Source organism: Scardinius erythrophthalmus (genome assembly GCF_964197995.2).
Source record: "Scardinius erythrophthalmus genome assembly, chromosome: 7".
NCBI classification, from domain to species: Eukaryota; Metazoa; Chordata; class Actinopteri; order Cypriniformes; family Leuciscidae; genus Scardinius; species Scardinius erythrophthalmus.
This window is the reverse complement of record NC_138227.1, coordinates 36,493,485-36,518,700: the sequence shown is the minus strand read 5'-3', so window position 1 is coordinate 36,518,700 and position 25,216 is coordinate 36,493,485. Positions and strand designations below refer to the sequence as shown.

Below are 25,216 nucleotides of genomic sequence, written 5' to 3'. Positions count from 1 at the left end.
AACATGTCCCTTCTGCTCTACTTTTTAAACCCAATGACATTTTGCTTAGGATTATTAGGGAAAATGCCAAAATCTTTTGTTCTTTTTCTTCAGAACTTTGGGCAACTCTCATTAAAAACTCAATCCACACATTAAATATTTACAGTAGTTAAACTTATACTTATAGTTAGGGTAGGATTAGGATTTGGTTGAGGGTTGATTGCATGTAATTATGCATAATTTACTGTTGTAAGTACATATGTAACAAGGACACTGTGAAATAAAGTGTTACCAAAACTTATAATGATACAGCAGCCTACATGCAAAAAAACATTTTAAATGAGTTTCATTGAACGTGTTACATTGTTATTACAGTGTAATTCATTACCAGTATGTGCTAGAATATAAATACACTTGTGAAATCTGAAAAGTGATTGCATTAATGTGATGATAACTGATACTTCCTGTTCAAAGACAGCGGTTTCCACGCCTGAGCTGTTAATGAGTGTAATTTGTCTCACGGTGACAGAGATCAAATGCAGTATAAAGACACTTATCATCATGTGCCCTACACTTTCACCAGTGTTACAAATACACACAAGTGACACGATATTACTCGAACTTTACTATTTTATTGCACATTGTTAATTGAAACAAGATATCCATGAACTTAAACACGGGGCTGTTCAAAGGTTTGGAGTCACAAGATGCATTATTTTAAAAATAATGTAATACTTTTATTCAGCAAGGACGCATTAAATTGATCAAAAGTGCAGTAAACACTCACATTGTTACAAAAGCTTTAAAAATAAATGCTGTTCTTTTCAACATCGAAGAATCCTGAAAAGGGTTTGTAACACTTTCCACAGAAATATTAAGAAGCACAACTGTTTTGAACATTGATATTAATCAAGAGAGCCGCAAATCATCATATCCGAATGATTTCTGAAGGATCATGAAGATTGATGCGGAAAATTCAGCTTTGATCCTAAAATTTATTCAGAATATTTTGAATTCTAATAATATTTACTGTTTTCCCTGTATTTTTGATCAAATAAATTGACAAATTCAAAAGCATTACTAAATCTTACCAACCCCATGGTAGTGCAAGTTCACATTTACTGTATACAAATGTAACAAAAATGAATCAAATCGTCAAAAATAGAAGCATTTTCCCAGTCTTTTGGACCAAAAGCCTGAGATTCTGGGAAAAGGCTTCTATTTGTTATGATTTATACTTGCAAATCAAATAATCTGAATAAAAAGTTAAATAAGAAGCTGAATTTATGACTTTCTAAATGTCATGTTAATGTTTGATTTGTCCGTGTTTATTTGTCCAATAACAGATGCTCCACAAGTGCTGAACGTTTGATTTGGGAATGTTCTTTCAATAGTTTTAAGCATTAGAAATGATATGAGATTACTGCTGATTAAAATAGTTGAGAGGAAGTATAAGACGTGGGACAGTGCTGTCACAGCTTTAAAATTTCATGACAACTGCAATATCTGCAGCTTGTCTGTATCTTTCTCTCAGACCATATTAAAAGCTTACACAAGTACATCCCCTTTCTAAAGCCCATCCCTTCTTTTAATGAAGATAAAGAGTCTTATCACAAGAACTCTGTCCCTATGGTTCATTTCATCACACACGGCTATAAAAGGCCGTGGCTCTCCTCATCCTATTCTTCTCTCTCTCTCAGACACACACACATACACACACACAACATCCAGCTTCACAATGCCGGCTGATTTCAATGGAACGTGGGAGATGGTTAGCAATGACAACTTTGAAGATGTCATGAAGGCTTTAGGTAAGTGATGTTCTTCTACTATACGCCTAAACTGAATCATAAAGTTATCAACACACCAGAAATGCAGATTAGGCTCTTATATCTATATTAAGTTGTTCTTAGAGGGTCAAGCTCTCTATAATCCTGCTTAAATGAAAGTGCAGTTGTTGCGAAATCTCCGTTTAAAGAAGAGGATACGGTGTAAAGTAGTAAGACGTTTCGTGCCTCATGCATGCGCTGGGGTTGCACAATATTCAGTCTTACGTGAGAAATATTCATTTTGCAACAGATTTGAATGCATGTATTCATTGGGATTAATATGAAAGACTTGATTAGACTTTATATAGACAAATTAAGCCCAATTAATGAACAAGAAAACACCCCTTATCTTTATCTTTAAAGTAGTGCTTGTTCTAGGGTCAAAGTTCACGCCAGGTCACAGTATCTTATCAATCGCTTTGATAAAGGTGCGAGATGAGCGAACCTGAACGCTTCGGCGACCTTTGTCCCGGTCTGTGAGGTCATTCTGTTGCATCATGGGCAACCTCAAACCTCTGTTTTCAAAGCGTCCATAGTTTCACACATTCATGCTTAAACTGATGTATTTGCACAATCTTCCCTTGTCGATGGTTTTAGCGTGTGATTCTGTTCGTCCCCCACAGACATTGACTTTGCCACCCGTAAGATTGCAGTGCATCTCAAACAGACTAAGGTCATCGTGCAGAACGGAGACAAATTTGAGACCAAAACTCTCAGCACCTTCAGAAACTACGAGGTCAACTTCGTGATCGGAGAGGAGTTTGAGGAGCACACCAAAGCCCTGGACAACAGAATTGTTAAGGTAGGCGTCTAAAAAACAGGATCGCATTATTCCCTCTTGTTCTGGCATCTCTGAAATGAGAAAAATATACTTACACAGTGATACCGTGATAATTTGCTATACACTGCAAGTCAAGTCACCATTATTTATACAGCACTTTATTCAATACAGATTGTTTCAAAGCAGCTTTACGGAGATAAATTGGAAAAAAACTGATCAATGATGCAAAAAGAGTTCAATTCGGCTGTAAAGCAGCTCTAAAAAGACAACAGTAAACAGTCATTATTCAGCTGAAGTCAGTTCAGTGTTGATTCAGTTCGGTTCAATAACTGTGTAAAGTTGATCAATTATGAAATGAGCTCATTTCATCTATAAAGCAGCTCTGTAGAAGTTCACTTTTGTTCCTCTAGTGGTTAAACACCAAAACTGCATGCATTTTGCGGAGGAACATTGTTTTGGTTGTGCTTGAATATGTGGATGAATATGACCCATCACAGTAGATAATGCTTTACAATGAACAGAAGCTACATTAGACAGTTTATCTGTGAAATAAATGACCGTACTCACCTGTTGAGTTATAAAAACGCCATTTCCACGTCGCTTATACACCATTTCAAATCCCTCAGTTCTCGCAATCTCCGAAAATCCAATCAGATTTAAAATATAAATACTTATATTAGGCTTACCGTGAATCTGGATAAGACAAAAACACATTTTGGAAGAAGGATTGACGATGTATTCATTCATTATTTAATATTTGTTCATTTTGAACCGAAAATTACATAGTGTACCTTTAAATTTAAACCTATTTTTTTGAGTGCATTGTTATGAATGATAAATACAGCATATTTGCTTCTTTAATGCCCCTTGAGTTCTAGATAGGCAAATTTACCCAAATAATGATTGCTTTTATGTCATGAATGTGCATATATACGTCTTTTACATGTGTTGAAATCTTTGTTTTCAGACCCTGGTGACGTGGGATGGAGATAAACTGGTGTGTGTGCAGAAGGGAGAAAAGGAGAACCGTGGCTGGAGGCAGTGGATTGAAGGAGGCCAGCTTTACCTGGTAAACAACAAGCTCAGGCCATTAGTGAACAATTACGGGTTACAATTTATTTTAAGGTGATGTAGTATCATTGCATTTACCCAGATAAATACTGAGTAATATTAATTAACTACATCTTACTATAGAGTTATGGTTAGGGTTAGTTCCTTGTAATTCATTTACTGTTATTACTGTAGTAAGTAGTAACGTGTAACTACATCACCTTAAAATAAAGTGTTACCATAAATCTGTATTTTAATACCATGGTACTGAATTATTAACATATTGATGTTCAGTTCTATTTATTTTAGAGGATATATCGTTTTACACACCCATGGTAATATCTCGGCACTTTATGTTACAAAAGAACACTTCCTAAAAAGGCACTTTTTTAAGTGGGTAGTAATAAATGCTTAATTTCAATAGTCAACTTTAGACATTCTACTGACTATAAGTAACTTTGCAACTACATGTCAACTAACTCTCATTAGAGTATAAGTAGTTTGTTAGTAGACTTAGTAGACAGTTACTTAGTAGAACGTCTGTTGGGAGACCATCAAAATAAAGAGTTAGCAGATATTAAGCGGACAGTATACTAATACTCTAATGACTGCTAGTTGACATGTAGTTGCAAAGTTACTTATAGTCAGTGGAATGTCTAAAGTGGACCATCAAAATAAAGTGTTACCAAATGTTTCAGTGTATGTGTGAATAGTTATCATACTAACTAGCACACTGTGTCTCTCTTTTTTAGGAGATCCATTGTCAGGACAAAGTCTGCCGTCAAGTCTTCAAGAAGAAAAACTAATGCTCCCTAAATAACTGGATATTTACTCCTGGGTTTGGAGTTGTGCTGTGCACTGTGCATATTTATTAAAGCAATTTTAATAAACAGCTTTAACCATATACATTCATTTGGACATCAATGGGAGGATTTCAATGCTGCAAATAAACCCAATAAAAGGATTTCTGATCATCTCAGCACTAATTAATAATTAATAATAATTTCACAAGGTGTATAATGCAGTTTAATGATAGGTATGTTTTATTGAGATGTCAAATAGGATATCAGGATATCGAAGTTCATATGAATCAAATCATTTGATTTAGCCAGAAGTGTGTGTGTTGCACTTTTACTTTCAGACCAAGCTTTAACGGATACTATCCATTTTCCTAGCATTATTTCCCGGTCATTTGCAGAGTCTTCACACACACATTTCATTTGGCACAGGATGCCTTTAGACAGTACTGAGAGTGCTGGGACACATTCTCTCTCTCACTCTCTTACACACACACACACACACACACACACACACACACACACACACGTCTGGTTCACTATCTTTGTGGGGACTCTCCATAGACGTAATGGTTTTTATACCGTACAAACTGTACATTCTATCCCCTTACACTGCCCCTGCCCCTAAACCTACCCATCACAGGAAACATTCTGCATTTTTACTTTCTCAAAACAACTCATCCTGTGTGATTTATAAGCCTTTTGAAAAGTGGGGACCGCTGGCTGGCCCCCACAATGTAGGTGATCTCAGGTTTTACTATTCTTATGGGGACATTTGGTCCCCACAATGTAATATAAACAAGGGCACACACACACACACACACACACACACACACACACACACACACTCCTACGACAATCAATGACACGGACACTGAACAGGGGCTCAGCCAGGGCTCAAACCGGGGAACTTCTTCACTGAGCCAAATCTGTATATTTAACGTATATGAAAGTTAATTTGACCCTTACTCTAAATGTGCTTTGGCTATAGGGAAAGAATAATATCTGACATTAAATTTAAACAAAATCACAAAGAAAGAGAACAACATTTTTCACATTTTTCAATATTTCAAGAAAAATTTATGATGGTATATATTTTTAGTATCTAACAACATATGAAAATAATAGTTCAGTCATGAAACTCTAGATGGCGCAGGTTGATGGTCCTTTACATGCATTCTGCAAGCAACCACATCATTACCGCATGGCACAAGTTGATTGGCCTCTGCTGATCCTGCAGCCAATGAGATTGCTTGCTCAAGATTCCTCTGAAACTTTCCACCTCCCCCAGCTCCACCTGCCTAGATCTGCTACGAGATTCATGTTTGCCTATTCATGCAGCAGCAGCATATCTTACATGCTCACAGCTGTGTGTCTGTGTACCTGTTAGCATTAGCATATTTGCACATTAGTCCATATTTGCTCTGCAGCAGCAACAGCAGATTTAGTCCGCCAAGAGCCAAGACCAAATACATTAACATTGCCATATTCAATAACATACTAAAACTATTTTGAGAATTGTCATGATTGATATACTAGCTGATGCTATGGGGAATTTACATTCACATTCACGTCGTGTTACTAGGAAGGGCGCTCGGCATAAGCAGAGACATTAATAGTGCAGATTTGCATAAGCAGTAACCGCAATGGTACAGCCACTGTCCATAAGTAGCATAAGTAGCACATACCTGACAACAGCTTCTCACTCACACACAGCTGAGGAGCTTACTGGGATCAAGAAACACTAATGATTCTTTGGGGATCCGTTATGTTACAGGTTGGCAATGCGGCAGCAGCACCGGCTTCGCCTACTACATCATTTTGTTTAATGTAATCAGACCTACTTAGCCACTGTATGTGTGTGCACGCAACAGTAAAGATAGAAAGCTGTGAAACTTCTTATTACCATCTGAAAAAAGCTGCCATTGACAAAATAACAACAAATGCGTTAAAAAGAGATGAAACCGCTGCTTGGTGTAACACTGCTGCCAGTTAGTAGAATGGAATCAATGCAGTAAACATGTTGTTTAGGGGCCATCGGCCGCTGAAGCTACAATGCATACCGTGGCAAAGCTCAGCGTGTAAGAGGGGATCATAGACAGAAAGTAACAGCACTGTGGGCTTGTTGTATTAGGCAGCAAGGATGCTGGCACTGTTATACAATGACGTAAGACCCTAGTGGACTTAGAGGAACCCTGCACCCAGGAGAAGGGGCCGGAGTTTACCATCAGCTTTAGGTTCACTGCACACAGCAAATCCAAGACATATGCTGTAGCAAAAGCAATAATCACTGAGAGCAGTAAAAAACAAGCTTACCTTAGCCAGCCTTCTTGCACTGATAGGAGAAGCTAGTGAAGAAACGCCCAACTTATAGAACCTGGCAAACGTGTTCTGTGAAGCCCATCCTGCTGCTGATCAGAGATCCTGTATAGACATACCACTTGTCCGTGCCCATGAGGAGGCCATACTCCTTGTAGAGTGGGCTCGCACATCTATGGGGCACGACAAATCCTGTGAATCATAAGCCAAAGCTATCGCATCCACAATCCAATGGGATAGTCTTTGTTTTGATCCTGGTAGGCCTTTAGGGCGACCACCAAAACACACAAAGAGATGTTCAGAGAGTCTAAACTGTCTAGTATACTTCACATAAATACGCAAAGCACACACAGGGCACAGTGGCAGGGGAGTGGGTTCTTCCCCGGCCGCGGATTCGCTCGGGGTAAAAGCTGAGTGGGTTACCACCTGGGATCTAAATGGCGTTGAGAACACTTTAGGCACATAGCCCTTTCTCGGCTTAAGCACGACTTTACAATCGTTAGAGCCGAAGTCCATGCAGGACTCATTGACTGAGAGAGCATGCATGTTGCCAACTCGTTTGATAGAAGCGTGAGCAAGTAAAAGCGCTGTCTTGAAAGATTTGTAGAAGTGAGACTCACGCTGATGGGCTCCATTGAACTGCCAGATGTAAAGGGTCCACAACTGGGTTGGGGTGCCAAATTGAGCCATTTGCTTGAGAGAGGAGATCCCTCCCCAGAGGAATGGGCCACGGGGGACCTGACAGTATCTTGAGCAGGTCCGGGAACCAGGGCTGTGTGGGCCATTTCAGTGATATTAACAGAACTGACTCCTTTACCTCCCTGATCTTGCACAGTACTTGGTGCAAGATATTCACAGGGGAGCGAGTTCATCCACTCCCAGTGTGGAGTGCTCAACTAGGGAGAAGAACAGCGGGTGGTGAGTGTTCTCTGCTGACGCGAAGAGATCCTCCTCTGCTGGCCCAAATATGCACCATATCACATTCACAGTCTGAGGGAGTAGTCTCTATTCTCCCTGGGCTACCCTGTGTTTTGACAGCATGTTCGCCCTGGAAGTCTCTAAGACGTGCATTGAGCCAGAGTGCCAAGAGTGAATGGGGACACGTGCTTTCAACCGTAGTTCAACTGGCTGCATGTGAAGCAGTCCCATGCGACATAACGCTGAGACAGCTTCCATTAAACCTTGCACTTTCTGAAAGCTCTTTAGCAGAAATGCCCTGCCTTCCTTAAACATTGCAAGAGAGTTCATGATAGCCTGCGAACGCTCAGATAACAGGTGGGCTCGCATAGCAATAGAGTTCAGACCCAGAAATGGAATACATTGCCTGGCTTTTCTGCAGGTTGATCGTAAGCCCCAAACCCTTAAGGTGGTTGATAAGCTGATCTCGGTGGCTGCACAGCTCGTTCGCTGAAGGAGCCATAAGCAGCCAATTGTCCAAATAATTCATAGCTCGCACTCTGTTCAGACGAAGAGGGGAGAGAACAGAGAAACCAGGCGTTTTGAGCTTGAACCTCCAACGCCAACTCGGGAAAGTGGGTTTGTCTGTGGGCAACCTTAAGTGTGTAACCACTTATGATCATGTTTAGCACCCACCTTGATTTGCCAGGAAGCGCTCGCCACACCTCTGTGAACTGCGCAAGAGGTTTCAGTGTGGCTCGGTCTGACAGTTCGCTGATGAGTAGATGGGGAACTGTGTAAGGCGTGAGTGTGAGTAAGAGAGAGGGAATAGGAGAAAAGTTCTTTTTGTGAGGTTGTTTGATTTTATTACACATTCATGTGGAACAATCACACAACAACTTTCTTTGTTCTCGTCATCTGCAACAGGCAGGGAGGTGAGAGAAACAGGCTGCTGGACTATCTCTGGTGTCGAGCTTCAGACTCCTCTTCCAGGGGCAGGGTCCCTGATGCTTAGGAAGCGCATGACCCAGAGACTGCACCGAAGGCTCTGGCTGAGAGCAAGGTTTTGAAGTGGGCGTCACCCGTGGTCTAAAGGAAGAGCGCTGGGCGGGCGATAAGCGCAAAGGAGAAGGCTCTTTAATCTCTCTCAGTGAGGGATTAAACCGAGTTGCCAAACAACCTGGCAAGGCTGACAGGGGCCTTCATGAGGACAGCCTTCTCTGCATCCTTCATATCTATAAAGGTTAACCACAGGTGCCTGTCTAGCATGACTAGGCTACCCATGGTACAGCCGATGGACTGTGCCATCGCAGAATCTTTGTGGCTCATAGGGCAAGGTCGCTGGCGCTGCAAAGCTCTATCTGGATCAAGGCCCTGGAACACTGGGTGGAACACTGACGGTGCCTTGCCCAATGCTGCGTACACCTTCCCAGTAATATTAGCAGTGGTGCGACACGGCTTGTTGGGGTACACAGTTGTGGACTTTACCCTCAGCATGGGGCAAAGATGGGCAGCAATAGATTCCTCAATCGGTGGGAGCTTGGAATAGCCCCGCAGATCAGAGCCATCTTAAGAAGAAAGAAGTGACAAACCCCAGATGTGGGCATGAGCCGAAAATGGGGCATGACACATTTTGAAGACCTTGTCGTGCCCCTCAGGAAAAAAATGTCACTGTGGCAATGACCAGCTTGGAGAAAACACTTGTCCAGCCTGCTTCATTCTGGTTTGGCAGGGGGAGACCATTCCAGGCCGAGCTCTTCAAATACTTTAGAAATAATGCAAAGGGGCTCATAATCCGAGGGCTCACTAGCATCACTGCAGTGGGAGTCCTCCATGTGGATAGCTGACCAGTCTTCTGATTCAGAAGGCGCCATAGACATGGGGTCGTCATGGTCCTCCTCAGGCATACCAAAAGAGACGAGCCGTGACGCGGGTCAGAAACCAGACTCGGCATATGCCACTGGGAAAGGTTGGTCTGAGGAGTGGGAGGAACAGGGCTCTAAACTGACGTGAGCTCACCGCTACCAGTGTCAGTGTCCGTTAAGAAAGGCCACTGCTTCTTGCTCTGTGGCGGGGGAGAAGGGGGGATGACTGGAGGCAGATGCTTCATTGAGCAATAGGGCTATCCTTTTACGGAGTGAGGGCAGTTATGCTCCTCAATGGCAGCCTCTGCATGGGCGTGGCCCAGGCAAAAGACACACATGTCATGGTCATCAGAGGGGTCTATGGGCCCCTTGCAGACCACACAAAGTATGATGCAGATCTCGCCAGAACGCTTAAGGGGATTATTTTCGTGAAATACTCCACTGTGAACTGAGAAGAAAGAAGTGACAAACCCCCGCCGAAAATGGGGCGTGCCACATGAACTGATTCACCAGAAGTGAATCAATCAATCAAAACTAACTTTAGCTGGACAATAACTTTATTCTAGAGCTGCTGTAAAGCCAAAACGATCTCTGTTACTGTAATTTCCTATTATCACTGTAAAGCTGCTTTGAAAAAATCTAAATTGTTAAAAGCACTATATAAATGAAGTTGACTTGACTTGACTCCACTGTCTGTGATGATTCAATGGTGAAGAAGAGGCTTCTGACTTGCAATTTGAAGGAGAAAGATGTTTTAAAAACTTTATTTTTTCTTAGTTAACATTAAGAGAACATTCCATTTTGCAAGCACTATGGGATTGTTACTTTTCTCTGAAAATTCTATAAAATAAAAAAGTAGCCAAGTAACATTTAAAAATGTTAGATGAACATCCAACTAAAATGTTTCAGAAATAAAAAAACATTTAGTGAACAATGTACAGTACATAGATACTGGTTGTGTGCTAACATTTTGAGAACGTTATTAAAGACCAGATAGCCTAACTTTGAATTAATGTTCTATTAACATCACCAGGAGAACATTTGTTCATAACTTTTAGAGAACCTTGCCAGAACATTAGACAAAGTTCTGAGAACTTTCACTGTTAGCCGGGCAATCATGACTAAAAAAGTATCTAGGGAATATCTATATAGATCTAGGGAATATATCCAGCATTTGTCCATCCTTTCAAAGTAACATCACAGACATTTATATAAAAAATAAATAAATAAATAAAAAACATGAATTAATAGGCCTACAAATAATTATTGGTAGGACTGCCCAAATCAAAGCATGTAATAAGACTTTAAAGAAAAAAATCATGTCTTTTGAAGTAGGCCTTTTTGTAGAGAAGAATTTAGTAATCATTTGAGTCTGAAGACTTCTATCTGAAGACACTATGATAATGGTAGTCTTTAATTCATCAATAGGTTTATGAAACATGGCCCAGTTTAAAAATAGATTTATTTTATTTTATTATAATTATATAGGTATGAGGCCTACTTTTATGTCAATAATTAAACAGTGAATTCATTTTGAATCCGTTATTTTTTTTTGTAGTTGAAAATATAACCTATGCTACATTTAAGGGACATAAACTCATTCGGTTTTCATTTTCTATATTTAGATTTATTTAGTACAGATGTGTGCGCATTTTGTGGAACTAACGTTAAGCACCTTTGTAATGAAACTGGATCTCGATTTATGGAGGAAAAAAGGTCGCGATCTCGAGAAATCAACTTACTGTTATGTCAGAGTCAGATTACAAGAAAACTAATTCGTGAACGACATTAAAAATATAATAAAACACTGCCTTTTATTTTAGGGCTTCCGTATCAACGAAGCTAAATGAGTGAATACTGTAGTGCCCAATCATGGACCTTTGCTTTGTGGTACACTGTTTTCATTGGATTACAGTGCTGATTGACAGTTCCCCTGACCAGTAATATTCACGGTACTTGTCCGGAGGGCGTCACCCCCGCCTGTCCCATTTTCTGTAGTTTTCGTCCATTTCATATTGTTGCGCGTGAATCGTAACGGGACAACATGGCGACGCAGACGGCCCGCTACTACAGTGAAGGTGGCAGAGCAACTAAACGCCAAAAAACGGAAAGCGAGGGAGGAATGGCGACCGTAAGACACATCTTTGCTTACATACTATCAGATATTTTATATGATTTAGCTTTAGTTAGCTAGCTGGCTGAAATAGCGCTAGTTAGCGAACCAGCTAACCAAACAATTGAGCTACAACATGCTGGATGTTTGCACCGAACCCACTACAAAAACACAAATATGACTGAATGAAATGATTATGAAGGAAATGTTTGCATCATTCGTGTGAAATATATGTATTTTTCACGCCACGCATATATTTTGTTAGTTTGTTGAATGAATGGATTATGTTGCGTGTAAGCCGTAACCATAGATGTACGATGCATACGCTACGAATCACAATGAGTGGGGAAATATTGTGCATCTTCACAACACACTCGACGAGTTAATACATATTAATTTAGAGAATGTGCTCAATTTGTACACGCTAAGGGCAGTATACATATAATGCAAAAATGTAATACTATAATTGACTTTTTTATAAGTTATGTTTGTGCATAAGTTATAATTAATTATACCTGTTCACTGGAATAATGTGATGATTTATATTTTATAGGAAGGTTATGATGACCCACATAAGACCCTGCCGTCTCTTGTGGTGCATGTCCGAGGCTTAGTGGACGGGGTTTTGGAGGCGGACATCGTTGAAGCCCTGCAAGAGTTTGGAACCATCAGGTAACTTTCCGGCTACATCTTCGTAGGTTGTGCCACACCTTGATTTTACCGGTTGTGAAATACATTGAGGATCATCCATCTCTCTGCAGTTATGTTGTACTCATGCCCAAGAAGCGTCAAGCCCTGGTTGAATATGAGGATATGAATGGGTCTTGCAATGCTGTTACTTACGCCAACGACAACCAGATCTACATCGCCGGACATCCTGCGTTCGTAAACTACTCTACCAGCCAGAAGATATCCAGGCCGGGTGACCCTGATGACTCCCGCAGTGTTAATAATGTTTTGCTTTTCACGATCATGAACCCCATTTATCCCATTACCACGGTAAAACCCACAGCCACAAGGCAGGATTATTAATGCTTTTATTATAGAAATGTGTTTTTTCACAATTCACACTAATATTCTTGTCATTTGTTTAGGATGTTCTGTATACTATTTGCAACAACTGTGGTCCTGTTCAAAGAATCGTCATCTTCAGGAAGAATGGTGTCCAGGCCATGGTGGAATATCCTTTACTGTTTGTGAATGAATATCAAAGCTGTTTGTGTTTATGAATCATTGTGCACTTTTCATCTTGCCATTTGAGTCCTTTTCCCATTCTTTCTTGCTATGATGTGTGGATTAAGAATGTCTTACAAACATTGTTGGGAAGTTTCTATTCAAGCCAATTTACTGAAACTATAGTCTGTTGTCTTAAATAATGACATCTGTAGTCACGGCACACAAGATTTCCTCTGCATTTCTTTAATTCCTCACACATTTGATTCCGTTCAGAGCGCCCAAAGGGCCAAGGCCTCGCTCAATGGGGCCGATATATACTCCGGCTGTTGCACACTAAAGATCGAGTATGCCAAGGTGAGGTTCATCTAAATTCACTGTGTGATAATGTTCACAATTCTATCATCACCTTTTTTTGACTGTTTTGACGATATCCAATATGCATGAATGGCTTAAAAATGTGGTATTAGAGGAACCATCATTTGTAGCCAGTCTTCAAAATCATGAGAGTTTATAGTTATACAGTTAAACTCAAGTTTTCACGGCTCAATTTTTACTTATTGCACCAATATAGATATTACTGCCCAGCCAAAAAAAAGTCACTGTTTGGATTTAAATCTGCAAATGTTTAAGAGTCTATGATTGGTTCATTATTGTTTCTAGCATGTTATATGTAAGGAATAATTGACGACAGGCTGTTGAATTATTAGAAAAATAATGCACACCCGAGGTGGTAATGCGGTCACGACGCGAAGCGGAGTGGCCGTTCACCTCGGGTGTGCATTATTTTTCTAATAATTCAACGGCCTGAAGTCAATTATTCCGCTTATACTACAGTTACCACACCTCGAAACATTGTTCAGATTATGTATTTCAAGACGTTTGTAAAGTTTTTGTCATTAAAACGCTCTTGTATGTAGGACTAATTTCTTACGCATCTAAACCAATGCCTCCGTTGCTAATTCCAAAACGTCATTTTAGAGTTAGTAACGGAGGTTTGAGCCACTGATAGCAGACTAATGCTGGGGACACACGACTAGCTGACACATTCTCTGACTGTTTTCATCGACTGCAGCAGATTTTAAACACCGACTCTGAACACAGACTGAACGCGCTGAACACGCGTTTGGGCATGATCAGTCATACGTATCAAATTACATTCATAACCGGCCTTAAAGTGTGTCCCCAGTTATTAATGCAGTTATTAGAGAGAGAGATGTTGCAATAATGAGACAGAAAAGCATGTGCGTCAATATTATTATTTATTTATTAATTCAATTCCTTTTAATTAATTCGAATTCATTCTTTTTTTTTTCCTATTATTGACAGATGACAGACTAGCCAAATAAATGAAACACAAAGCCCTTTTAACAAGTAGGCCTATCAATAATTATTTATTTGTTATATTATCTGCAATAATAATCCGTGCTGCAGGATTATCCATTTATTTAGCCTATATTCAGTTTAATTTTCTATTGATTATAGATAGGAATATACTTTATTTGTTCAAATTAAACTGCATGTTTCCATTGATTGTGAAGCTAGACATTGAAAATTCCAGATCAAGCTCATGCGGCTAAATGTTTTTTTCTTGTTATGAATTGTATCCTATTTTCCGTTATTACCGTTAACTACGCGAAGTGATATGGAACTGTAATGCGGTCAAGACCTGCCTGGAACTACTTTAGCTGTGCGTTTCCCTGAAAATAATGCACACCTTAGAACGTTCGTCAACCAATCAGATTCAAGCATTCAACGGCCCTGTAGTATAAGTTTGTTCTAACTCAACAGTTCTTCTAACTCTAATTGATGGAGTGTGTAGCTTTTCAGTTCTTAAACAGCCATGTAGGAAGAAACAACATGGATGACAATGCTGAGATTCATCAGGCTCAGATTGTGAAAGAATGGTTGTGAGGGAGCATGAAGAATCATATTCACACATGAATTCGCACCTCTGAGTTTTAATTCACTGAAAGTCTTGTGTTCTGGAGGAGGCTTTACAGAGGGCTGGACTCTTGCATTGACAATACAAGATCTTGACCAAACATTGATGCACCTCTTAACATCATATTTATTTCCGTCAAAGAGGTGCATCAATTTTTGGTCAAGATCCTCAATATGTCCATGATGTTTCTTCCTACATGGCTGTTTAAGACATAAGACATTTAATATTCAACAATATTATTGATCTGCCTTGGGGTGGACAATGACGCAATTTTCTTCTAGAAACAAACTTTGTTGTATTATTTTCATGTTATCAATGTGAAGCTGCTTTGATACAATCTGTATTGTAAAAAGCGCTATATAAATAAAGGTGACTTGACTTTAAGAAATGAAAAGCTACACACTTCATCAGTTAGAGTTAAAGGACTGAATATACTCAATATCTGCTATCTCTACTTAAGCATGGTATGGTAGAAAGCAAATTTTACTATATTAATTATTATTATTTCTCCTAGCCAACACGCCTTAATGTGTTCAAGAACGACCAGGACACATGGGACTACACCAATCCGAACCTGAGCAGCCAAGGTACCGTTTACCCTACATCTGCTCTGACATTTCTCAGCGCTCTTACTGCCACTGTGGGGGAAATAATTGGGTGGGATTGGGGCATCTTACAACCGCAGCAACAAATCCGCTGTTTCATCCCCCTGTGCTGAGAGTTAGGCATACGTCTATATAGGCCAACATCTACACCGCATGCTGTGTATGTTTTCCTGACTCTCTGAGGGCAAAGTAAAAAGCCGTATCTGTGTGATCTTGCTAAGGCTTCCTCCGAATGTTGTCCTTCTGATATCTCACAAGCTTCCTTTTCCAGCAAAGCCCGTCACATGTCAGTAATGTGAGGGGCAAGTGGCTTTCTGGGTAAGCACCATGTAGGAGGATTATCAGTCAACGCTCTACTCGTACACATTTTATGGTCAACATGAAACTACGATTGAAAACCATTTTACTTTTCTAGGTGAAATGAAATTCAAGAATCAAAATAATGGCGGGGAACTTGATTTTGTTCATTGTAAATGTATTGAATTAAAAAAAAATTAATAAGGATTGGTGACACCGCTCAAACTGGAAAGTTGTTTTGTTGTTCTTCAGAATAACATCCATTGATTAATTGTTCACCAAAAGAGTAGTAACGTGTTAAAAGTAAATGGGCACACATCTGACTTCATGTTGACTTTTAGGACTAAAACTATTACATGATTTTGGCTGATGGTGTTCATAGCCACCAATAGTGTACCCAGAGAAATTCCTGTCACAAATTCCAGTTCAACGAACCAAATGCCTTTGAAAGCAATGTTCTTTGGTGCTCACGCCGGCCATTTGCTCCTCACATTCATGCGGTACATTTAGAGACCAACACGAAAGCACAGAACCTTCCAGAATATCAAGTGCGACAACAGAACACTCAGTACATCTGGACATGGGGGACATTTCCTAGATTTCACTGAAGACACAAGTGCCACAGACTTCCAACACTGTTACCAGTCAACAAACCACAACTGCTTCCTATACCTGCGAGAACATTTCTCCAGAAGGACAAACACTCATTTTACTCTCGTGAAACTGCAAGACATCCTGACAAAAAATCACGCACCATTTAGCACTCATCACCTCCTACAGAAATGACACTGCCAACGAAGACATTCTTCCCGTTGTACGGCAGTACACATTGATGGATTTGGGGTTGTTGGTACAAGTAGTTATGGCTCCCACACCCATTCAACTTTCTCCCGTTGTTTCTTACGGGGTCAAGAACAAGACACACTCCACTGTGACACATCACCTTAACCTCACTGCTAACAAGGGATGTTTTTGACACGCATCCTCAAGTGACACCACGACACAATTCAAACAGACCTCTTCTCTTCATTCATGTCAGACTGTTGATGTCCACAGACAAACAGCCTTCTCTGAACCTGTCTGTCTTTCTCTGGGCCTCGTCGTCTTTCTCTCACTGTGCCGATCGTTACAACACAAACCCCACACCTACAAATCGACATGCCTGTCTCTTCACTCGTCAACAGCTGATGACACTAAACCACTCGAGACACCGAAGACACTGCAGACAACATTCCTACAAGCAGACGCACTGACATGCAGACACGTCAAGTGTTTTCACTCAGTTAAGCACTGAAATTCTGCCCTGGAGGCTGGTGTTTCAAATACACTCTCTTCCTCCAAAATGTATCTTCCTCCTCTAGTCCTTCCCTTTCACGATTCCTCCTCTCTCTTTCTGTCAATATGTGACGTTTTTTCCCTTTTTTTCAGTCGTATGACTACTGTGTAACACCCTCCGTATGATGCAGGTTGGCTTTGTGTCTCTAGTGGAAGTACCGGTCAGTCTGAATTGAGCATAAATTGCTCCAGCTTTTCGACCTCCATAAGAAGACAGGCATTGAAATGTGAATATGGAACAAATGCTGGCATCAGTGGAGCTTTGAAACCCATCTGAAACAAAGAAGAGTGCTTGGGAAGTCAGTGGAATGGACTGGTGGGGGGAAGAAATGGAAAGTTCTTATGTGCGAAATGGAGGAAGACGCTCAACGGTGGCTAATTTACGGCATGTTCTACTTGCCCCATCCTTCAACCCCCCAACCCTTACGTTTGTACTGTAAGTAACCCCAAGCTTCTGTTGTCTTGGAGTGATACGCTCATAGTCTAATGTTTCATGGGGATGTGTGACCAAATGTTTGACTAACTTGACCTTTTCCTTTTCAGTTTAGTGTTTTTTTTTTTTTTTTTTTTCTCATTGGGCTACAAATATATGTTGCAAGGTGCATTAAAATGTTTATTAAATGTAACATTTCTGGGTTGGGTTGTGCTTCAGTGAGCAACATTATCATACTTGTGATCTTCTTGAGGATCCCCTTTTTCTCAGACAGAGCAATAGTCCCCCAACTGGCACCATTCTGTGTGTTTATACCAAATACAAGGTGGCCGCTCTGGGATGCTTTTCTCAAAGCCAACTATAGTCCCAAGTTCTGTCGTTACCAATATAGTTCAATGGAACTTGTGACCATAGTTGGCTAACAATGCTTTTGGGAAACGCCACCCCTGTACAGGCCCTTTAAACTAGGATGCACCAATCCAATTTTCAGTATCGGCTTCGAAACTGCATTTTTGGTCGGATCGTGTATCGGTTAGACAGGAGCGATCCAAATCCAATACTGTGTACCCACAGTTGTTACTGTTAAGCTCCACAAAAGGCAAAAAACATTATAAAGCACCATTCGTTTTTGTGCGCTATATTCCAAGTCTTCTGAACCTTTCGATAGCTTAATGTGGGGAACAGACGAATATTTATGTCGTTACATTAAAGTTCACGGTATGCAGAGTAAGAAGTTTGAGATGCAATTGGAACGGTTGACAAAAGCAAAACCACTGAAAATATATTTTGATCTATTTTTGGGCTAATTAATATTTTAGAGGGGCCAAAGCCTCTGTAAAATAGGTCTAGCGACATCCCTGGAATTTAGTGGTTTGTTTTTTACACCTAAAAGACCAATCATCAGTTCCACACACACTCAGGTATAGATATTCTACAGAGAGCATTCGACTGGGATTGGTTTCGGTCGATATTCAGTATTTTTGGGTATCGGATCGGTTTGGATATATTTTTTATTGGTGCATTCCTATTTTAAACCTGGAGTTCACCCAAAGTATACTTCTGTTTTTTAGCGTTCGCTATGGTATTTGAACAGAGCACGACTTAAAGGGTTAGTTCACCCAAAAACGAAAATTGTGTCTAATTACTCACCCTCATGTTGTTCCAACCCCGTAAGACTTTAGTTCATCTTCAGAACACAAATTAAGATATTTTTGATGAAATCTGTCTCACTCCTCCATAGACTTCTCTGTTATTGAAACGGCCCAGAAAGTTAGTAAAGACAATGTTTAAAATAGTCCAAGTGACTACACCTTAAGTTTATCAGAGTTTATCACATCACTCAGAGGCCCACACAGAATTTTTTTTTATAGTTGAATAAAGTCGTTATTTTTGTACACAAAGTATTCTCATCGCTTGATAAACTTAAGGTGTAGTCACTTGGACTATTTTAAACATTGTCTTTACTAACTTTCTGGGCCGGCAAGTTTCATTAACAGAGAAGCCTATGGAGGAGTGAGACAGCTCTCAGATTTCATCAAAAAAAACTTACTTTGTGTTCTGAAGATGAACGAAACTCTTATGGGGTTGGAACAACATGAGGATGAGTAATGACTGACAATTTTCATTTTTGGGTGAACAAACCCTTTAAATTTCTTTATCAGCATAGTGCTGTATGTGCGTACCATAATTTTTCTAACAGTGTGTGCTCAGTTCGCAATATATTTTCATCAATAACACTGTTTCACAGTTGAAAAAGAAACTAACATGAAGCGGCAACGACTGCTTTGTCTCATTTCGAAGGCTGTGCCCTCCGGGGGTTGCGTTTGTTGGCCACATACGTCATTGAGGAGCCTCATTTTAGAAAAGTAGCCGTTACATTACAAAGTGTGAAGAAATTACAGTAATTTACACCTCAAGAGGAATAACTCAATTGTGGGACGGTTACTTTTCTGAATTGAGACCTACGATGCATACAGCCGACATGTGACCTCTAGAGGGCGCCGCATTAGAAATGAGATGTGCTTATGCGGGTTAAGAGAGATCCACAACTCTAGTTTAAATGAGTACAAAGACATTTTTATCTGTTGTGACCTCTGGAGAGAAACAGTGCAGACATTGGACAAAAATGAAACTTTCAAGTGCACATGTGTTGAGCATCTTTGTTCGTGTATCCTTTGAAACGCTGTTCAGCTGAACGCATACGCTAAGCGTTAAAACTGAAGTATACTTTTGGCTTAAAATCACTGGTTGAGGGACGAGAAAACTAGATTGAGCAAAATCATGCTACTAAATTTCCCATGCTGAAGTTTACGTTTACATTTTATGTGCTATATATTTATCATTTCAATGTGTTGCATATTTTGTAATGAGCAAAGCAAATAAAGCCATGGTGCCCCACACATTTAAGTTCCTGAATAGAGTAAGAACCCTGTAATGTGATTGTTCATAAATGTCAGTGAGATTGATGTTTGCACTGTGTGTACCTGAACAGGTGCAGATGCTGATGGCAATGGGGGCAATCAAGGTGTGTGTCTGCAGTAGACAGTCTGTCCTCCCCACTCACACACACATACACACACACACACACACACACACACACACACTCCCAAACATATGACATACCACATGGTCACGACGAGTTCTTCGCTCTCTGTCTTAATTATAAGCTTGATTGGGCTTGTACCCCGCTAAAGAATGACTATGTTTGTTAGCCAGCTGACTTTTTGTGAGTTGTAATAAATAGGTCATATGAACTTGTAACATTTCACCCTAAAAGAATTTTAGATTAAAGAAAATAATTTCTCTTTACCGTAATGCAAAAAAACTCATGCTGAAATGTAGAAAACTCGCCCTTTTTTTCTGCTGTGTCCCCTTCTCTGCTGATCTTAAAGCACACGCCAGTCACATTAACATTACAAAGTCAGTGTCCTGTCCTGTCGCCTCTCAGCGAACTCATCTTTCATACTCTCTCTCTCTCTCTCTCTCTCTCTCTCTCTCTCTCTCTCTCTCTCTCTCTCTCTCTCTCTCTCTCTCTGCCCCTCCCTCTTTCCTTTCTTGGCCTTTCTTCTCTCCCCTCTCAGATATGAACGCCAACCCCAACAAGCGCCAGAGGCAGCCGGCTCTGCTAGGAGACCACCCTCCAGAGTATGGTAAGGCTTGCGGGGTACACGCGTTTACACATTTAACCCATTTGCTCGCAAACGGTGGACTGGATGTTAAAACGACAACAAATTGGGGTGTGTTTATCACAGTGGCAGCAAGATGGTGCTGTGTTGACGTTAAAAACTTTAATTTAAGTGAAGGGTGTGGATACTGTTTGTTTACTCCGAACCTGCCCACAACCCCCACCCCACGTGTCTATTTGTCGTTTGTGGATCCTCAGGAGGCGGTTATCACGGATACCAAGAAGAGAGCTATGGTACTCCCTATGAAGGGCGACGGATGGGGCCGCCCATGGGTGGAGGGCCAAGGCGTGGTGGGACCAGTCAGCGTTACGGTGGACAGTACGGTCCCCCTCCTCCGCCTCCAGGAGAATATGGTGCGCACGCAGACTCCCCAGTGATCATGGTCTACGGCCTGGATCCCGTTAAAATAAACGCGGACAGGGTCTTCAACATCTTCTGCCTGTATGGCAATGTGGAACGGGTACGTACAACAGCAAATACGTGAGTCAGACACTGCCAAAATGCAAACGGCTTCATTTGAAAGCCTATTTTCCTCTTCTGGATGTAGGTGAAGTTCATGAAGAGCAAGCCTGGAGCTGCCATGGTGGAGATGGGAGACTGCTATGCGGTGGATCGTGCCATCTCACATCTCAACAACAACTTCCTGTTCAATCAGAAGCTCAACGTGTGGTACGTTTCGACTGCAGATTTATTTCTTTTGTATTTTGCAATAATGGCGGGTGGATCTTACATGATCCATTACATAATTTTCATAAAAAATGAAGCCTAATCGGATGAACCGTTTTGATTATTTTTGACAATTTTTATTTTTATTTAATCGTTCAAGGCATATTACAATTATGGTGTAAAATTACTTGTTTACACTGAGAATATTTTTTACATTATGGTAATAAGAATTTAAAGGGAAAATGAATATATATTTTTTTTTAATTTGTCCTAAAACTTGTCTTCATAATCAGATGAAATAATAATAAAAAAAGATTTTGCAGTTTACTTAATGGAGTAAAATATGACCAACACTACCTTTCAAAAGTTTAGGGTCTGTAAGATTTTTTTAAATGTTTTTAAAAGAAATATCTTATGCTCACCAAGGCTGCCTTTATTGCATCACAAATAAATATGTAGTATAATATTATTACACTTTAACTATTTTTTTTATCTTAATACATTAATGCACTTTAATGCACTCTTGCTAAATGTATTCATTTCATTCCAAATAAATAAAGTACTGACGCCAGAGTTTTGAGCAGTAGTGGATCCAGTTAATCATGAAACTCAAGATGGTCCTATACATGCAATGCAAGGCTCAAGCTGATTGGCCTCTGATCCCGCAGCCAATGAGATTGGCTGAACCCCTCCACCTCCCCCAGCTCCACATGCCTAGATCTGCTATGGGCTTCATGTGTCTACATGCTTGCATGCTTTCTGCTGTGTGTCTAATGGCAGTAGCAAGTCCATACTTGCTCTCAGCAGAAGGTTGCATAATTTAGGAATTCAACCGTTTCATCTGTTTGTTTGTTTTTCTCTGTGTCAGTGTGTCTAAGCAGCAGGCCATCATGCCCGGCCAATCATACGAGCTGGAGGACGGGACCAGCAGCTTCAAAGACTTTCACGGGAGCAGAAACAACCGCTTCACTTCTCCAGAGCAGGCGGCGAAGAACCGCATTCAGCACCCCAGCAACGTCCTCCACTTTTTCAACGCAGCACCAGAGGCTTCACCAGAGTCCTTCACCAGGGTCAGTTCATCACCTCAGAGAATATCAGGAGGACCTTTCATGTCTTATGATGTTATTTGATGTCTAAATTTAGTACCTTCATCTCTTTTCAGATCTGTGAAGAACTGGGTGTAAAGAGTCCTTCCAATGTCAAACTTTTTGCAGCCAAAGGTATGTAATAGACCATTTGTGCCATCTTTGCATTGTAAATAATAGCATTGAAAGCCAAACTCAACATAAACTAATTTAAAGTGTCAGTTTTGTATGGGAAACCTTTGTCATCTATGCGCACCTGTGTTGTTATGATGTTTCTAATGCCTCTTTATTGAATAGGCTCCACATCAGAGAGGAGTTCATCAGGGCTTCTGGAGTGGGAGTCTGTTAATGATGCCATGGAAGCCCTTGCTATGATGAACCATCACCAGATGAAGAACCCCAGTAAGTGATCTCATCATTAGTGGTCGACTGATTTAAAAAATAAAAATAAAAATTCTGGATGGCCGATGCTGATATCTTAGAGAGCAGCGTGGCCGATATATACAAAATATATAGTATCACACAAATTTAAGGATAGTAGAAACGAACGCATAACAATTGCTTAAAGCTACACTGTGTAAATTTTTAAGTTGATTCTTATCAAAAAACACTTTGTTCTTTCAAAATATGTGCTCATTCATGTGTAATTACTTCCACCAACTAATCAAGTATTCTCGTAAGCGTACAATCTGCCATTCAGTATACATATGAGCGAGTCGTTCGAATGGCGGCAGCCATGTTGCGCCTCCATCTTTAAAATACATTGGCCAAAGAGGGACATACCTGGAAATTCAAGCTTCGCGCTTTTACACTCGGTGACACCGTGACGAATGCGAGGGGGAGATTACTCTGTAGGAGCCACCGAGTTAAAACGCCCTCGGAATGGGAGGGGCTAGAAAGTAATATTCTGTTGGTAGTCATATACGATTTCAACGCTAGATGGAAGAAAATCTTACACAGTGTAGCTTTAAATTAAGTTGATATTTTACATATTTTCTGAATTTGAAAATGAACTATGCAAAAAATTAATTTAAGTTAATAGATAAATCTGTAAGACAACTTTAGAAGGCAGCTTCTTGATTCTGTAATCCTTTTTCACAAATAAAAATGAAGTGAACGATTGAGCTGCACGATTAATCACAATCTTTTAATTAAAAGATCTCGAATCAAACACCCATGCGTTCTTATTCCTAAGTGACAACGATTCGGCTCTGTCTATTAAACCTTCGGCTAGCAAAATCACACCGATTCAGATTCGAACTGAAAACTCATTTCTGAGAACGAGTCCTGAAAATGTCCGGGTGTGAGTTCGGTCATAGAATGCGTGAACGTAACCGTGTTAAAGACTCAAATACAGGACTGACAACCGTATTCTGCTGCTGCGTGAACGTGGCTAGTGAGGCATTGAATCATTCATTCAAAATTTTTTTTAAATCATTCAAATTATTTAGATATTTTTTTTAATAGACTGCAACAATTAACATTTTGTCAGAACCTCTAGTAAATTACCTTATTTAGTTTAGTTTAGTTAGTCTATTCGGGATCTCTGTTTTACAATTGTTACTCTCAATTAATCTGGAATCATGCAGCTCTACTTTTTCATACAGTTTACTTTCTTTGTTTAAAACTTCTGTCTAATAATTTATAAAAAAAACAACAACTGTTAAACCGAGAACTAATAAAGAGGAAGAATAGGAGCAAAGACAATCAAGCACTGACGTTCTCAGCGCTGTCAAAATAAAAGTCCCATATCCAACACATCGGCCAAAAAAATAAAATAATGTATCGGCCAATGACGTAATTAAATGCAGATGCGTATATCGGCTGAATTTGTTATATGATGGGCACCTTTGATGGAAGTGACATGTAGCTCTTAGGAGCGGCAATCCCAGAATGCATTGCACCACCAAACCCAGTAAAAACTTGTATTCAGTTGTATTTTTTAAAAGGAAACTTATTTTGTTCTCACTTGGTTCACAGCCTTTTCCATTCGCCAATCTCTAATGTGTACTTAACCTGTGTTTCTGTGTTTCTCTGCACAGGCGGCCCGTACCCATACACACTTAAGCTGTGCTTCTCCACTGCACAGCACGCAAACTGAGTCCCAGTGTCATCGCTCACCCATCACTTCACTTCCCTGCTACTTTATTGTCCTCTATGGCTCATTTGTGCGATTGGGTGTGCAGACGTGTTGAGTTAACCTTATGTTGATTGAGCCGCAGCACAAGCTGAGTGTGAAACTGACTGAACTCACTGTTTTTAATGGAAGAGGAGAGTTTAAACGCTTTTGTACCAGTATTTTGGTTTTGTTACCGTTTTTGGTTCTTTTTTTATTAATTACCATGATCGACTGTTAGCTCTGTGCTCAGCAACTCACTTTTAGAAATGTCACCCTGTAAAGATTGCATTTTTTTTTTTGTTCTGATTGTAAAATAAAAAGTGCAAATGGGTCTTTGTGTTGATTGCTTTTGCAAGGGAACAATTGTGATTCATGTTTTAAAATGTTTTGCAGCAGTTCAACCTTACTTTTTTTTCTTTCAAAAAGCTGCCTGGATGTTATGGTTACTGCCTAGTGTATATTTGCGATCTGGACAATAAAATGTAATCGATTTAATAAAGAAATTTAATCTGCGTATTCAAAATTGACTTGCTGTTAATTGCAGATCAAGTTTGCACATGCATTTACAGGGTTTCATCAGTCATTACACTTAAGATTAGACACATCTTATGGAAATGTAACAAAGTTAAGTCATGGATGCTGTGTTATGAAAGTTATGAATGCACGGTCATGGAAGTTGATCAGAAACGGTAAGAAACACTGATGTGATGAATCATATGATGGAGTCTTATCTAGCCTTATTA

The 25,216-nt window shown here is 40.1% G+C and overlaps 2 protein-coding genes across 3 annotated transcripts; both read left to right on the top strand.

The window, feature by feature from the left end:
• The first annotated feature begins 1,569 nt into the window (after window positions 1–1,569).
• On the top strand, window positions 1,570–4,617 carry rbp2a (retinol binding protein 2a, cellular). Its single transcript, XM_081370276.1, has 4 exons — window positions 1,570–1,790; window positions 2,432–2,610; window positions 3,557–3,658; window positions 4,392–4,617. Exons 1-4 carry the CDS (start codon window positions 1,571–1,573, stop codon window positions 4,443–4,445), a joined length of 555 nt encoding a protein of 184 aa, XP_081226402.1. The 5' UTR covers window position 1,570; the 3' UTR covers window positions 4,446–4,617.
• A 6,891-nt stretch (window positions 4,618–11,508) lies between these two features.
• On the top strand, window positions 11,509–24,996 carry hnrnpl2 (heterogeneous nuclear ribonucleoprotein L2). Of its 2 annotated transcripts, XM_081369843.1 has the most exons (14): window positions 11,532–11,648; window positions 12,184–12,302; window positions 12,392–12,629; window positions 12,725–12,812; window positions 13,066–13,160; window positions 15,263–15,335; window positions 19,910–19,942; window positions 20,499–20,567; window positions 20,801–21,063; window positions 21,151–21,272; window positions 22,138–22,339; window positions 22,432–22,489; window positions 22,652–22,756; window positions 24,397–24,996. In XM_081369843.1, the coding sequence occupies exons 1-14, from the start codon at window positions 11,562–11,564 to the stop codon at window positions 24,453–24,455; spliced, it is 1,611 nt and encodes a 536-aa protein (XP_081225969.1). In that variant the 5' UTR covers window positions 11,532–11,561; the 3' UTR covers window positions 24,456–24,996. The 2 variants fall into 2 exon arrangements, with proteins under 2 accessions (XP_081225970.1, XP_081225969.1); XM_081369844.1 differs by lacking the exons at window positions 19,910–19,942; window positions 20,499–20,567 and having other exon boundaries at window positions 11,509–11,648; window positions 12,725–12,810; window positions 13,064–13,160.
• Window positions 24,997–25,216: the final 220 nt, after the last annotated feature.

Excerpts from the sequence above, each read along its gene's own strand:
- rbp2a (XM_081370276.1), top strand. The coding sequence starts at position 1,571 with ATGAAGATAAAGAGTCTTATCACAAGAACTCTGTCCCTATGGTTCATT. Across the intron at positions 2,611-3,556 it reads TGGACAACAGAATTGTTAAG|ACCCTGGTGACGTGGGATGG; the intron begins GTAGGCGTCTAA and ends CTTTGTTTTCAG. Across the intron at positions 3,659-4,391 it reads AAGGAGGCCAGCTTTACCTG|GAGATCCATTGTCAGGACAA; the intron begins GTAAACAACAAG and ends TCTCTTTTTTAG.
- hnrnpl2 (XM_081369843.1), top strand. The coding sequence starts at position 11,562 with ATGGCGACGCAGACGGCCCGCTACTACAGTGAAGGTGGCAGAGCAACT. Across the intron at positions 11,649-12,183 it reads GCGAGGGAGGAATGGCGACC|GAAGGTTATGATGACCCACA; the intron begins GTAAGACACATC and ends TATATTTTATAG. Across the intron at positions 15,336-19,909 it reads TCCGAACCTGAGCAGCCAAG|GTGCAGATGCTGATGGCAAT; the intron begins GTACCGTTTACC and ends GTACCTGAACAG.